The sequence below is a fragment of the Vidua macroura genome, chromosome 17, assembly GCF_024509145.1.
Source record: "Vidua macroura isolate BioBank_ID:100142 chromosome 17, ASM2450914v1, whole genome shotgun sequence".
NCBI classification, from domain to species: domain Eukaryota; kingdom Metazoa; phylum Chordata; class Aves; order Passeriformes; family Viduidae; genus Vidua; species Vidua macroura.
This window is the reverse complement of record NC_071587.1, coordinates 13,902,452-13,917,640: the sequence shown is the minus strand read 5'-3', so window position 1 is coordinate 13,917,640 and position 15,189 is coordinate 13,902,452. Positions and strand designations below refer to the sequence as shown.

Below are 15,189 nucleotides of genomic sequence, written 5' to 3'. Positions count from 1 at the left end.
CCGGTGTGTTTAACACCCTGGGTGTGGCACTGGGCGCTGGCGCTGGGCGATGCTCTGGAAGGTCTCTCCCAAGCCGGTGATTCTGGGATTTAAGGGCTGTCAGAATTCAGATTGCACTCAGGCAGCACGCCCTGGTCCCAGGGAGCTGTGGCACCTCTGCCATGCCCAGGCCAGCAGGGCTGAGCCACCCTGGCGTGTCCTCCCCTCCCTTGGCCAGGAACGTCCCTGCCGTGGCTCCATCCAAAGTGGCTCCGGAGCTCTGAACTTCCCTCCTGACCCCAAAGGCAGCGCAGATGGGAGCCACTGACACCGCACTGGACTTTCAGGGCTGCCAGGCCACTCAGCACCTTATTAATGCTGCATCTTAGGGAACTTCCCGCCCTCCATCCCCTCCGAAGAGCTTTGTCAGACTGCAACCATTTTAATTTCATTCCAGCTGCCCCTGGAGGAGCTGGTGAAAGTTATAGCAGCTGTACATCCATTTTACTGGTTTTACCTTCCTTTATTCTGATCATCAGTCTGTCAAGGCTATCGAGATTTACATTTAAATGTAAAACTGGACTGTCCACCAAATAGCCTTTGAAGCTATTAGCTGTGAAAGATAATCAATTGGGAATGGGCCCCTGCAGAGCACTTTTCAAGCAGAGTCATCACCAAAAAGCAATTTTGCTGGCAGGCTTTTTTTTTTTTTTTTTTTTAAAAAGGAAAAAAGTCATGAGCATCCCCAGCCAATTAAAGTTCTATCAATGGCTGATCTCCATGATTTTACAACAAAAGCAAAATTTAACATTCTTAAGGCAAAGTGATTCACAGGATGAATCCTGAACTTTTTAGGAGGGATAAGCAGCAAGGATGGGAAAGTTTTTAATAATCCCCCAGCAATTTTATGTACTTTGAGAAGCAGAAGGATCCAACGTGCCCAGAGACAAGGAAAAGTGCTGCTATTTAAGGTAATAAGTCTTACATCAGCCTTGTAAAAATTTAAACCCAAGGTACATTTTTATCACCTCTTTAGCTTTACAACTCTAACATGGCATCTCACATTGCTGTTCTGTTAGAACTGTGTCACCATTTGTAGTCCCTTCCCTTTATTAGAATAAAAAAGCATGTTTCACAAAGAACTTTAATCTATTAATTATGACTGCTATGCATTATGCAGCTGAGCTTTATGCATTCCTGTTCTTTCAGATTTTCCTCTGGGCCATCAGGAGATGTGACTATCTCCGGGATCTCCCTGGCAATTTGCATCTCGCTCATCACTGAGGTATCCAAGTTATTCCCATCCTCACAATATCCTTCTGGGGGAACCTTCTCCAGGTGGGGAATCCAGCAGCACAGCCCCAGTGCAAACACTGATGGGATGATAGCTGATGTACTGATATTACTGACAGAATCATGAACTATGGCCAGTAATTAATTATGGCAGGAAGTGCAGCCACGCTTTGGGAGGAGGAAGCTGTGAGCTGTGCTAGGAAAAGGTGTGGGGAGGATTTTTTCTTTCAGTCTCACATCTAGAAAGTGCAAATACAACCAGCAGGCAGAGGAGGTGAGGGCTCAGGGCTGGCCTTGCTCTGCCTCTGCTGGCCCAGGGCCTGGGGAGCAAAATGATGGAAAATTGTCTGACAGCTCAGAGCAACAGGGACCAGGGCCAGCCTTGATTTCAAACCCTGCCAGTACAGACAGCACAAAGATTTATCAGCTTTCCTTCACTTTGGAGGACATCAGTGGGAACTCAAGCTGAAAATGTTTGGGGGCTCTCCAAGGCTTTTTCAGGTGTCTCACACCAGGTTTGATAAACTGGAAGACATCGATAACAGGTTGTTTCACCCAGCAGCAGCAGAAGGCAGAAATACATCCTTGTGTCTTTAAAATCAAACCAAACCAAAACACAACCACCAAATAAAAATACCTCAAAACACTCTGCAGGCCCTCAGTTAATTATTTCCCAGATCATGTTCAACTTTTACCTACAACATGCAGCCACTCTCACTAACCAAGAGCTTTCACTTTCAGAATTAAAGGTAAGTTTACACAAGGCCTGAATCGAGGAACTTAAACGCCTCTGTCAAAGCTGAATGTGCAGTCAATGACAATTCCTGGTTTTAGAGAGGCAAACACAGCTCCTGAGGCTTGTGGAATACTGGCTGATCCCCCTGCTTACAGAATTCAGTGGCACTCCAGCAGACCCTGAACGTGAGGCTCTCATGGACACAGCTTGTAAAAAATTCACCTCTGCTTTGCCATGGACGTTTTTCCTTCCCTACAACATTGTGAAGCCTCTAAAGACAGCCGTGTAACCAAACACTGGATGTTTTATGAGTCCTTCTCCATGCCCAGCCACTGGAATAAAGACAAAGGCAGAATTGGATACCTGAGAGACAGAAAAGAAAGCTTTTCCTGCCACAGACTTTTAATTCACGCTGATACCTGAGACATCATTTCCTCAGGTCACTATAGAAACCTTTATCACCTCATGAAAGGTCACCGGGCAAGTGACAGCAGACATCAGTTTCTTGTAACAATATTGGTTTCTCTTCTTAAAATTTAAATAACAAGGCTAAAGATTTTCCAACTGGAGATGTAAAAAGCCATTAGAGTAGCCAGTCAATATTCCTGAAATTATAGGATAGAGGTCTTGCCATTGAGGACACAGAAAATATTTTTGCAGTCACCAGAGCAGCACAGTGCAGACTGACTGTATTTTGACTTCAAACACAAATAAATAAGGAATCAGAAATGAGAATCCCCAGCCAATTAAAGTTCTATCAATGGCTGCTCTCCATGATTTTACAACATAAAAGAATAAAATAAAGGTATCTAAATTAAAAAAAAAAAAAAAAACAAACAAAAAACCAAAAAAACCCAAGCTTTTCCCCTGGTCTTTGTATTGTAGATAAAAATGTCCTGGCATGTCTGATATTTTTAAACCCCACAACAGAAGGTACTTTCCAGTGGAGTCAGATGACAGCAGTAATAAACAACTCATTCCTAAAATGATTGGGGAATATTCTGATTACAATTTTTCAGTTGCAAGCCCCACATGTATTCAGTATGAGTTTGGTTTTTCCCCAGTTCCCAACAGAGCCAGCTTTGGGCCAAGTTCTGCTGCTTTTAGGCCTCATCTGAGGTGAGGACTTGGTCCCATCCACTCATCAGGAATCCCCCCTGTGCATGGGACAACCCCAGGCTGGTTTTGGGGAGCAATCTCCCATTCTGATGCAAATAACAGTTTAATTTTTTATCAAAACCACCTGAAGCATACAGCACCACTGATAAGGTTTAATCCAGTGCTGTTCAAACCCCACTGGGGACATTGAGCTGGGGCTCGGTCAAACCAGCCTCCCCAAAACACAGTTAAATATGTCCAAACATATTTTTCTTCAGCTTTTTTTTTTTTCCTGTTGCATATTCCTGCCTCACAAAAGCACGTTTCAGCAGGTCTGCTGGAGGATCAGCTCATGTGGAGCTGGGTCTGCCTTTGAAAAGCAGCGTCAGGAACAGCAACAAACCCCAAAGGGCTGGGAAGGCCCAAGAGCTGGGGCTGGTTTATAGGAAATGCACACAGGTTTTGCACCTCTGCCTGCCCAATTTAACCTCAGCTCTCTGAGCAGGCAGGAGTTCATCCCCAGAGAGGAGGGAGGGTGTGACACACCATAAACTCACACCTGGGAGCCCACGGGCAACCTGGGGAAAAGCCTGTGCAGAGAGCAGAGCCTGCCAGGGCTCTGCTGGGTGGGATATCCAGATTTTCCCTTCTCTCCTGGACCTAGGGCTGTGCTGGGTGGGATATCCAGATTTTCCCTTCTCTCTGGAACCAGGGCTGTGCTGGGTGGGATATCCAGATTTTCCCTTCTCTCCTGGACCCAGGGCTGTGCTGGGTGGGATATCTAGATTTTCCCTTCTCTCTGGAACCAGGGCTCTGCTGGGTGGGATATCCAGATTTTCCCTTCCCTCTGGAACTAGGGCTGTGCTGGGTGGGATATCCAGATTTTCCCTTCTCTCTGGAACCAGGGCTGTGCTGGGTGGGATATCCAGATTTTCCCTTCCCTCTGGAACCAGGGCTGTGCTGGGTGGGATATCCAGATTTTCCCTTCTCTCTGGAACCAGGGCTCTGCTGGGTGGGATATCCAGATTTTCCCTTCCCTCTGGAACCAGGGCTGTGCTGGGTGAGCAGCACTGGAACACTGAGCTCTGCTCCTGGGCCCAGCACTTAACAGGGGAGCTTGGGGATCTCCAGGCAGCAGGAACAAAAATCCATCCCAGTATTTTGTCCTGGAAAGAGCCAGCTTTCTCCAGAGCTCTGAGGCCATGGCAGAACTCTGGGGAGGGAGGGATAGGATTTATTTACCATGTGATCAGAAGCAGGAGAGCTCTACAAGAGACACTTGTTCTGAATTACCAGGCTCCCTCCTGGGATGGTTCTGCTGATAACATGAAGAATGTATTTAGTGAAACATCAGAGATTAAAACAATCTGCTCCTGCCAGCTCCAAAACACACAGACCATTACGGTCATACACAGGAATCAAGGCAGGATATTGGAAGAGAAAATTGAAAAGAAATTGCCCCGGTGTCAGCCTTGGCTCTCAGCTGGCTTTTTCTCAGGGTGGGGGAAGAAGTCTCTAGAGTGTTCACATGATGCAATCAGCCAAACCAGGCTGGAGCAGCAGCACTGTCTATTCACTCACACCATTTCGTTATCTTTCCTGTTTATCTCTGAGGCCCAGTACCAAGGTGAGTCTCTACAATAAGACAAATCTACTGGTTTCCTACTTGAGAAGGTTCTCGAGGCTTTCTGAGAGCTGCAGTGCAGACAGCAGAGCTGTGGCACCTTCAGTGTGACACGGGGCTGGAGGTGAGACTCCTGGCCAAGGGCAAGCACAGACAAACTGCACTTCAAAGCAGCAGCTTTGCCCAAATCCCTCGGGTTTTATCAGTCCTGTAGCGCCCGACAGTCGTACAGCTGGGAACTATGAACTGGCTAAAATTCATTAACAGGGAGCAAAATATTTTAACATAAATTGTGAGGTTAAGTGTTGGCCACAGATCTGCTTCTTGCAGAAAGCTTTGGGCATTTCTTTTTATCTGCAGCTTTTTCTCTTAAGTGAGATTTTTACAGCTGAGCATTTGGTAATGTCTTAAAAAAGCTGAATTTTGAAAAGTTTTTACAGGGAAGTGTTGAAGAGGAGATATCATCCAGGAGCCCAGAGCACACTCCAGAGCTTCCCTGGGCCTCTGGCACCACCTATGGATGACACGGAACACTGGGAGTGAGGAAAGCCTGCCTGCAGAGCTCACCTCCAGCACCGAGCATGGGGAAAGGAACTGCTTTTAGTTTGTGGCACCTTTGCACGGGCGATTGCATAGTTCAAAATATAGCCTGGAATTATTTCATCAGAGAAATGTCCATAATGAATTATGAATATCATAATACTTATTGTAAATATATATAATAATCTTATAAATGTAATAATGAATTACCATCTCCTTGTGATTCAACCTGAATTTCTGCTGGAGTGAAAAACCTTGGGTTAGAAGATGAAAAAAAAAAAAAAATTAAATTAAATCTTTTCCTTTAATGTGAAAAGAAGACCCAATCTGTAATACACTTTTACCACCCATGCAACTCCCAACAGGCAGCATCAAAATAAAAACAAAAGGTAAGTAGTGTTTGTAAAAAATATATTTCCAGTTGTTTTGCTCTTTAACTCACAGGCACCTGTGACAGCCATCACCACGCCAGAGACGATTTGTGTTGTTGCTGACAAAGTTAGTTACTACTGAGAGAGGGACAACATTCTTTTGCTTTCTGAAAACAATCACCTGGGCTCTGCAGAGCATTTCAAGTGCCAGGCGCCACCAATTCCTACCGACAGTGAGGAGCAGCCCCTCAGACCTCACCTGGGCTGGAGCAGAGCCAGCAGCGGGGGATCCTCAGGGCTCAGCCAGGCACTGAATGCACACAGAGCACACAGCTGAGAGACCTCAGTCCAACAAACTCCAGAAGGGCCCCGGTTATTGTCTTTTTGGGTGAGCATCAAACAACAAGGCTGCTGTGGAGGTAATTCAGCACAAGGGGAGGATTTCTTCTTCAGGCAGCACAGTGCAAGAGCCACACTTGGGGGTGTCACTGCCTGGGGACACTGGCAACGGCTGCTTTGATTTTCCAAGGGGCAGGGCCCCTGAGTGCAGCAGAGGCACAGAAATACAAACACATCCTTCTCCTCACAAACAAGATGCTTTAGTGTACAAGCACAGCGTGGAAGGGGAAGGTACTTGGCTCTGGAGGACAAATCCCGCGTTCAGTCGTGTGCTGCGCGTTCCTGCCAGGCCCAGCGCTGCCCCAGGAGAGAGCAGTGCCCAGAGCAGCCCCCGTGCCCAGAGCAGCCCCTAATCGGGGATGGAGTCTGCGGGACACAGCAGGGCCGTGTGAGCCCCGCTCTGGATGATGGAATAGCCCTGCTTGGGGCCCTCAGTGTGGGAGGAGGACGAGAAGATGGGCGGAGGAGGAGCGGCCGTGGACACGGTGATGCTCTGCCCGCCGTCACTGACCACGGTCACCTCCGCGGCCCCGTCCTGGATGAGGGCGTTGAGCCCCTCCAGGTCGGAGCAGCTGATGCCGGAGCTGGCGATGAAGGCCTGGCTGGCCGGGGGCTCGTGGCCGGGGGCAGCCCCGGGGAGCAGGGCCTGCTGCAGGGCGCTGCCCTCGCCCTGCTCGTGGGCCGTCAGCAGCACGGCCGGCTCTGCCACCGGCCCCGCGTCCCCCGCGGCCACCGCGGCCGGGGCCGGGGCCAGCACGCTGACCTGGCCCAGCAGCTGCAGGCGGCCGCTGCCCAGCACCTCCTCCTGCCCCAGCAGCCCGGGCGGCACCACGTTCACAGAGGCGGCCTGGACAATGCTGTTGGCCTGAGGCACCTGGTGGCCCACGATGATCTTGACCCTGCCCTCGTTGTAGGGGGCCACCTGAGCGGCCTGAAGAGGCACCTGGAGGTGACTGACGGTGACGGGGGCGCCGGGCTGGCGGCCGGGATCCATCTGCAGCTGCAGCACGGCCAGCTCGTTGTTCTTGGAGCCGTTGTACAGGCTGTGCTGCTTCTTGTGGCTGCGCAGGGAGTCCTCCCGCACGAAGGACGCGTCGCACAGGTCACACTTAAAGGCCTTCTTGGCGTCCAGCTTGGCAACCTGCCTGGAGCCGCCCTGCTTTGGCCTCTCTCCTTCCTTCTTGTCCAGCGAGTGCCTCTTGCCCTTGGCCTTGTCGCCGTGGGCCTTGCGGACGTGGGTGGTGAGGTTGCTGCGCTGCTTGGTGTCGAAGCTGCAGAAGTCACACTTGAAGGGCCGCTCCTTGCCGTGGATGCGCTCGTGCACCTTGAGGGCCGCCTTGCTGGAGCACGAGTAGCTGCACTCGGAGCACTTGACGGGCTGCTCGGGCTGGTGGCTGCGGATGTGGTGCCGCAGGCTGGTCTTGTTGCCGCACTGGAAGTCGCACTCGGGGCACTTGAGGGTGTTCTCCATGCTGTGCTTGATGCGCACGTGGGATTTCAGGTTGCCCTTCATGGCGCAGCGCACCTCGCAGAACTCGCACTTGTAGGGCTTCTCCCCCGAGTGCACCCGCAGGTGCCGCTTCAGGTCCGAGTTGATCTTGAACTTGGCGGGGCACATCTGGCACTGGAAAGGGGCATCTCCTGCCAACAGAAGCCACGCGTCACTCAGGGGACACCAGGAGCCGCTGCTGGCACAGAGCCCCTGCAGCTGCCTCGTCCTGAGCTCCCAACGCGTTCTCAAAGTCAAGAGAAATTTCGTGACACGGAATTATCACCTGGTCTGACACACTCAGATCTCAACCCATTATTTTGCATTTTCTGTATTTGCAGGCTGGTGTCACAATATGACCATGTTAAGGTGGAGCTCTGCTAATCCCTAATCAATTCCAGTGAAGTTGTTCTAAAGCAATTAAAAAAAACCCTAAGCCAACTTAGCAACCTAACTAAATAACTATTCCCTTTTCTTTCTTTAATCTAAAAATACAGTTCTCTAAAATACCTGAGGATGAAGTCTTTAGGTAGGCATTATTTTGAGCAAGTGGAAGAATTGTGTTGTTAGGTTCTAAGACATTCTTGGTGATAGGAGGAAAAAGAAAGTATATTTAGTTCAACAAGCATTTATCCTCTTTAATAATCAAACTACAAATGGCTGATTTATTTTAGAAGTTAATATTTTATAGAGTTTGTGAGAGCTGTGTAATTTTGCATAATTTGCTTATCCAGCTACATATGTCATAGGTTTAACTGAATATTTTTCAAATCAAGTTGTGGCCTACTGTGCTAATCCATGTATCTGTTTAATAATTGAGATACATGGTGTACTATCTGTATTAAACAGACTTTATTAATGAAGATGCACTGTTTGTTCATCTAGTTTATTGTACAGCCTCAGCTGCACACTCAGCTACTGAATTTTTATCTGCTTTGCTGATGAAGGCACACTTCATATTTCAATGACTTAATTTCCATATACAGGGTAGCACAATATATGAAAAAGAATATAGCAAATGCTGGTCCTATTTGTTTAAAGAGTGGTCTACTCTGAATTTCTTTACATTTCTGCCCATCCCTAACTGACACTGCCAGGATTTAGATAAAAACTTGTGTCTGACCACAGGATTATTAATTCTAAGAGTAGTTTCACTCAAATGAACAGGAAGCTGATGTTTAGTGACTAGTTCAACAAGTGAAGATGATCTTACTCTGAGCAATGGGGATTACACTCACCTTTTAGAGGATTATTAATTTAATTCCAGTAAGAAATATATTCTACATACCAGTCTTACTTGTCTCCTAAAATTGGGTGTGTGCATGACAGCTTTGCAACCTGACAAGGATGAATTATATCCTACCTGGATCCAATCTGACTTTGGGAACCCCACAGCAGCCTTTGCCCACTGCATTCCCAGAGGAGCAGCTTTCTGCCCCACTGCATTCCCAGAGGAGCAGCTTTCTTCCCCACTGCATTCCCAGAGGGAGCCCAGGCCCATCCACACCAGCCCTGGAGCTCCAGAGGAAAACTCCAGCCTTGTCCAGGATCCTGCTCCAGCAGAAGCACAGCTGGCACTGCAGGAGGGCTGAGCCCCCATGGAATGGGACTGCTGCCACCTCCCTGACCCACAGCCTGCCAGGGCCTGCTCTGACTCTGTTTTTTTTTGTTTTTTTTTGTACTACTGCATTTGTATTTTAATTTTCCTAGTAAAGAACTGTTATTCCTATCCCCATATCTTTGCCTGACAGCCCCTTAATTTCAAAATCATAATAACTTGGAGGAAGGGGGTTTACATTTTCCATTTCAGGGGAGGCTCCTGCCTTCCTTAGCAGACATCTGACTTTTCAAACTGACACAAAACTGCACCTGTGTGTGAGTGCAGGTGCACGGTGAGCTGGCTGGAGCTGTGGCTGGCAGAGGGGCAGATCTGGCACTTGAAGGGGCACTCATTGGGAACTCAGATAATCTCTTTTGGGGACACCTATGCATGATTTAAAATCACCTCTGTGACCCTCCAACCCTCAGAGAGCACAACCCCACCTGTGTGCGAGCACAGGTGCACGGTGAGCTGGCTGGAGCTGTGGCTGGCGTAGGGGCAGATCTGGCACTTGAAGGGACACTCATTTGTAACTTCAATCATCCCTTTTGGGGACACCTATGAATGATTTAAAATCACCTCTGTGACCCTCTGACCTTTACAGCCATGGATGTGAGTAAATCCCCACCTGTGTGCGAGCGCAGGCACACCGTGAGCTGGCTGGAGCTGTGGCTGGCAGAGGGGCAGATCTGGCACTTGAAGGGGCACTCATTGGGAACTCAAATCATCCCTTTTGGAGATCTGAACACTTATACATGATTTAAAATCAGCTCTGTGACGCTCCAACCTTTACAGCCCATGGATGTGAGTAAATCCCCACCTGTGTGCGAGCGCAGGTGCACGGTGAGCTGGCTGGAGTTGCGGCTGGCGTAGGGGCAGATCTGGCACTTGAAGGGGCGCTCGTTGGAGTGGATGCGCTGGTGCTTGTTGAGGCTGCTGCTGTCGGCCGCCGCGTACTCGCAGTGCTTGCACTTGTAGGGCTTCACGCCCGTGTGCGAGCGCATGTGCATCTTCAGCTTGTCCTTGCGGCTGAAGCACTTGCTGCACACCTCGCACTTGTGGGGCTTGTCTCCTGCAACAGCAGCACTCGCACGCTCAGCCCGGGGCACGGGGAGGGCGTGTGGCAAAGCAGAAAGCACACGCTGAATGCTGACCAGTCCCAGGAAAGGGACTCGTTCGTAGGGGCTGCAGGCACAGCTGCCACAAACAGCAGAGCCTTTGGAGCCTTCTCCCTGTGCAACTCTGAAATTGGGAGCTAAAATCATGGAACTGCTTTGATATAAAGCAAAGCAGGTGTGTGCACTCCCACCACACAGCACCCTGATAAACTCAGGGTGTGCACTCAGAAGTTAACCTGTGCCTCAAGTCGACCTCCAGTGTTCCAGTGCCTCAGCTGTGCCTGACAGGGCATGTCCCCAACAGGCAATTCCTCAGGCACAGGCCAGGACAATGCTAGAGACTACAGACACCTCTACACCCTGCTTATAGAGACACTGCTTCATAGGAAAATGGCTTTTGTGAAAAGCTGAAAGGAGGAAGCCAACCCAAAAGAAAATACAGGAACATAAACCTGTGTGTGTTCGCCGATGACGTTCCAAATCCTTCATACCATAGGAAGTCTTGAACTGGCACCCTGAAAGCAGGAGGATAAAGATCATTAAATTCAAGGAAAATCTAGCAAAATAATAAAAATACATTACCATATTCTGGACATGTTTATTTTCAACAGCATTTTCTTTAAAATTCACTGTTAACAGAAAGTTAATTCCTCATCATGTTCACTCACAGCTGCTTAAAACAGTGACCAGCTCACCTGTGAGCTCGAGTTTTCTAATGCTTCCCTTAGAGGCAAGTCAGTCCAGGACTGCTGCAGGTATCAAACCTCCTGTGTGCCACTAGAGGAAAGCTCTCCACCTTGGAATGAAAAAGAAGGCACAATGCCCATCTCACCTGGGTACAGGCAGCTGAGTTTCTTCAGGGGCACTGAGGAGGAGGATTTCTTGGACCTTGCTTTTGGTGGTGTAGAGACAACAGCGGCAGCTGGAGGCTCCGTGCTCTCGCTGGGCAGGTAGGTTTGGTAGCCATGCTCAAAAACAAACTCTGGGGCAGAAACTAAACACACAAAAAAAACTTCATGCGGCAGCATTAACTTCTCTAATCAGACAAAAAAAAAAAACAACTTCTCTAACCAGATAAAAAAGTCTAATCAGATTAAAAAAAAAACCTTCTCTAATCAGATTACAAAAAAAATCTAATTATTGTCTAGTTTCATGAATTCTCTGTTCTGGTTCTTTTCCAGCAGCATTCCTGTTGCTGGGTTCCTATTTACCTGGGGGAGGAGGAAGGGAAAAAGGTTTTTCTCTTCCAAATACCAAATAAAGATATATTTGTTTTTAATTCTGTCTGTACTACAGCCCAAATGAGAAAAAAAAATCATTATTTATATTTAAAATGTTGTCAATAGGCATCACACAAATTATTTTTGTAATTGTTGAAAAAGTTCAGCCTCTTTCAACTCTACTGTTTTTAGCTGTTACTCACAAGAATAACAGGTGAAAACATCTCAGCCAAAGTAGCAGCTTTTAAATCAATTAAAGAACACTATAGCCCAAAAGGGCAAATGGGTAGAACTGTCCTCATTTTAAAGATGAGTAAATATGAAGCAGAAAAATGACTCACCCAAAACCCACACTGAGCTGAGGGATTATAATACAAAAATTCCTGGAAGTGGGCCCTGAATTCAGTTTGTTTCACTGCTCTTCCAGATTCCCTGCCTTAACCTGTCTATCCAAATTAGAGTCAAATAATTTGGGGTTTAGTAAGGTCCCACACCAAAATAAAACAAAACTATATATAGAAGAGCAAACCTTCACACACGGAACAAGATCCCAATTTTATTTAAATGTCTCCAGGATCAGGACCTCACTCGAGTCTTCACACAGGCAGAAATTTTGAGTAATATTTTTCCTGCCAATTAGTTGTAGGAGCAATGTTAGGGAATGCAGTGTTCTCACATAAAAAGGTCTGGATGGGTGCCTGACAGCAATTCTGTGTGTGTTTTCCATCTAGAGCACTCTTAAAAAAAATTAAAATGCATAGTAATTTCAGTATTTTTCATAAGTATTGACAATTTTAATTAATTTGCACAAGCTGGTTCCACAACACAACAGACTTGAGCAATTCTCTGAGAGAACTTGTACCTCAATTAGCGAATTAAGCAACCATTGTTAGGACAAACCCAAGAAGGCAGCAGAGGACTGTTTCATTTCCTAGGTTACGTGACAGCTGATGTGAAAACTGTTGTTTCAGCTGGGTGATGGGGACAGAGGGCTGGCACCTGGCAGGTGACACGGTGGTGCCTGTGCAGGTTTGGGTACCTGTGATGGTTTGGGGGTACTTGTGATGGTTGGATACCTGTGCAGGGTTGGGTACCATGAAGGTCTGGGGGTACCTGTGCAGGGTTAGGTACCTGTGTGGGGATGGGTACCTGTGAAGGTTGGGGGTACCTGTGCAGGGTTGGGTACCTGTGAAGGTCTGGGGGTACCTGTGAAGGTTGGGGGTACCTGTACAGGGTTGGGTACCTGTGCAGGGCTGGGGGCACCTGTGCAGGTTTTGGTACCTGTGCAGGGTTGGGGCACATGTGACGGGGTACTTGTGAATGTTTGGATACCTGTGTAGGTTTTGGTACCTGTGCATGGTTGGGGGTACCTGTGACGGTTTGGGGTACCTGTGTAGGTTTTGGTACCTGTGCAGGGTTGGGGTACCTGTGTTGGTCTGGGGGTACCTGTGATGGTCTGGGGGCACCTGTGATGGTCTGGGGGTACCTGTGTTGGTTTGGGGGTACCTGTGTTGGTCTGTGGGGTACCTGTGATGGTCTGGGGGTACCTGTGACAGTTTGGGGGGTACCTGTGATGGTCTGTGGGGTACCTGTGGTGGTCTGGGGGTACCTGTGTTGGTCTGTGGGGTACCTGTGTTGGTCTGGGGGTACCTGTGATGGTCTGGGGGTACCTGTGACAGTTTGGGGGGTACCTGTGATGGTCTGTGGGGTACCTGTGATGGTCTGGGGGTACCTGTGACAGTTTGGGGGGTACCTGTGTTGGTCTGGGGGTACCTGTGATGGTCTGGGGGTACCTGTGATGGTCTGTGTCTCGGAGGCGATGGTCCTGCTCGTGCTCTGAGCCTGCGTGCTCGGCACGGTCTCCTCGGACACGAACTGGACGGTGCTGGTGGTGCCGGCCGTGGCACTGGTGAGCTGGCAGCCGCTCTGCTTGTGCCCCACGAAGGCGTCCAGGTTGTTGAACTGCTGCTTGCAGATGCCGCAGATGTGGATGTCGGGGGTCAGCTCCACCAGCACCGTGGTGCTGCCGGGGACTGCGGGGACGCGGCACACTCAGCTCGTCCCGGGGCACGGTGATGGGTGACACCGCTCCGGGTGGCACAGGGACACCCTGCCGCCCAGGCACCCCGAGCTGCCGGGCACCGCGGGACCCCCGGGCGGCGGGGATGCATGCCCAGGGGGGCTCGGGGTGCCGCGGGGGCGCTCGCCCACGGGCTGCGGCACCGCTGCACGGAGCCCTCCGGGGACACACGGACAGCAGCCAGGGAGCGTGCAGAATCCCCCAGGACCCACGGACACCACCATCCCGGGACACACGGACACCACCACTAAGCGCCCGTGGAGCGTGGGCAATCCACGCGGGCAATGCCCCAGGATGCACGGACCGCTGCCCAGTGCCCGTGGAGCACCCATCCCCGAGATCCGCGGACCCCTGCCCGGGATCCACGGACCACCGGCCGGGACGCGCGGACCATCACCCAGGACCCATGGACCACCGCTCCGGCCGCGCTCCGGCCGCACTGACCGCTCCGGCCACACTGACCCCTCCGGCCCCGCTGACCCCTTCGGCCGCACTGACCGCTCCGGCCCCGCTGACCCCTTCGGCCGCACTGACCCCTCCGGCCCCGCTGACCCCTTCGGCCGCACTGACCGCTCCGGCCGCACTGACCGCTCCGGCCCCGCAGCTCTCACGCAGGTTCCCGGGTTTTCCCCCCCCGCCCCCCAGCCAGGTTCCCGGGCTCCGCTCCCGCCCGTTTCATGCGCTACTCAGGTTTCGGGGCCCGGGCAGGCCCCGGCTCCCCCGCGCTGGCGCGGCGCGGGCCCCGGAGCGCGCATGGCGCAGCACTTACACTGCACGGGGCCGGGGAAGGCGGGCGCCGCCCCCGCCCCGCCGCGGTTCATGGCGGCCCCGCCGCCGCCTCCTGCGCGGGCCGAGCCCGCCGGCACCGGCACCGGCGCCGCTCCCCCCGCTCGGCCGCCGGGCGCCGGCGGATGTGCGGGAGCCGAGCATGCTCAGTGGCGGCTGCGAGGCTGCGGCGGTGCCGGCCGTCAGCGGCTCCGGGCAGGCAGCGCCGTGAGGCAGCGGAGCGGCGGCGGTGAATCCCGGGCTCTGCTCGGCCCCGGGCTGTGCCCGGCACCAGCCTGAGCCCCGGGCTGTGCCCGCACCTTCATCCTGAGCCCCGGGCTGTGCCCGCACCTTCATCCTGAACCCCGGGCTGTGCCCGCACTTCCAGCCTGAGCCCCGGGCTGTGCCCGCACCTTCATCCTGAACCCCGAGCTGTGCCCGCACCTTCATCCTGAACCCCGAGCTCTGCCCGCACCTTCATCCTGAACCCCGAGCTCTGCCCGCACCTTCATCCTGAGCCCCGAGCTGTGCCCGCACCCTCATCCTGAACCCCGGGCTGTGCCCGCACCTTCATCCTGAACCCCGGGCTGTGCCCGCACCTCCAGCCTGAACCCCGGGCTCTGCCCGCACCTTCATCCTGAACCCCGGGCTGTGCCCGCACCTTCATCCTGAACCCCGAGCTCTGCCCGCACCTTCATCCTGAGCCCTGGGCTGTGCCCGCACCTTCATCCTGAGCCCTGGGCTGTGCCCGCACCTTCATCCTGAACCCCGAGCTCTGCCCGCACCTTCATCCTGAGCCCCGAGCTCTGCCGGCCCCAGCCTGAGCCCCGCTGTGCCTGGCGCGTTGTTTGCGGTGTTATTAATCGGACACTACTAA

General features: G+C 51.5%; 1 protein-coding gene across 1 annotated transcript; it reads right to left on the bottom strand.

Annotated features, from left to right (window-relative positions):
* Nucleotides 1–5,663: 5,663 nt before the first annotated feature.
* On the bottom strand, nucleotides 5,664–14,400 carry ZFP64 (ZFP64 zinc finger protein). Its single transcript, XM_053993293.1, has 6 exons — nucleotides 14,317–14,400; nucleotides 13,261–13,500; nucleotides 11,080–11,241; nucleotides 10,700–10,762; nucleotides 9,950–10,201; nucleotides 5,664–7,681 (listed from the first exon to the last, which is right to left on the bottom strand). The coding sequence occupies exons 1-6, from the start codon at nucleotides 14,366–14,368 to the stop codon at nucleotides 6,390–6,392; spliced, it is 2,061 nt and encodes a 686-aa protein (XP_053849268.1). The 5' UTR covers nucleotides 14,369–14,400; the 3' UTR covers nucleotides 5,664–6,389.
* Nucleotides 14,401–15,189: the final 789 nt, after the last annotated feature.

Excerpts from the sequence above, each read along its gene's own strand:
- ZFP64 (XM_053993293.1), bottom strand. The coding sequence starts at position 14,368 with ATGAACCGCGGCGGGGCGGGGGCGGCGCCCGCCTTCCCCGGCCCCGTG. Across the intron at positions 10,763-11,079 it reads ACTCAGCTGCCTGTACCCAG|GGTGCCAGTTCAAGACTTCC; the intron begins GTGAGATGGGCA and ends TCCTGCTTTCAG. Across the intron at positions 10,202-10,699 it reads TCATCGGCGAACACACACAG|GAGACAAGCCCCACAAGTGC; the intron begins GTTTATGTTCCT and ends CTGCTGTTGCAG.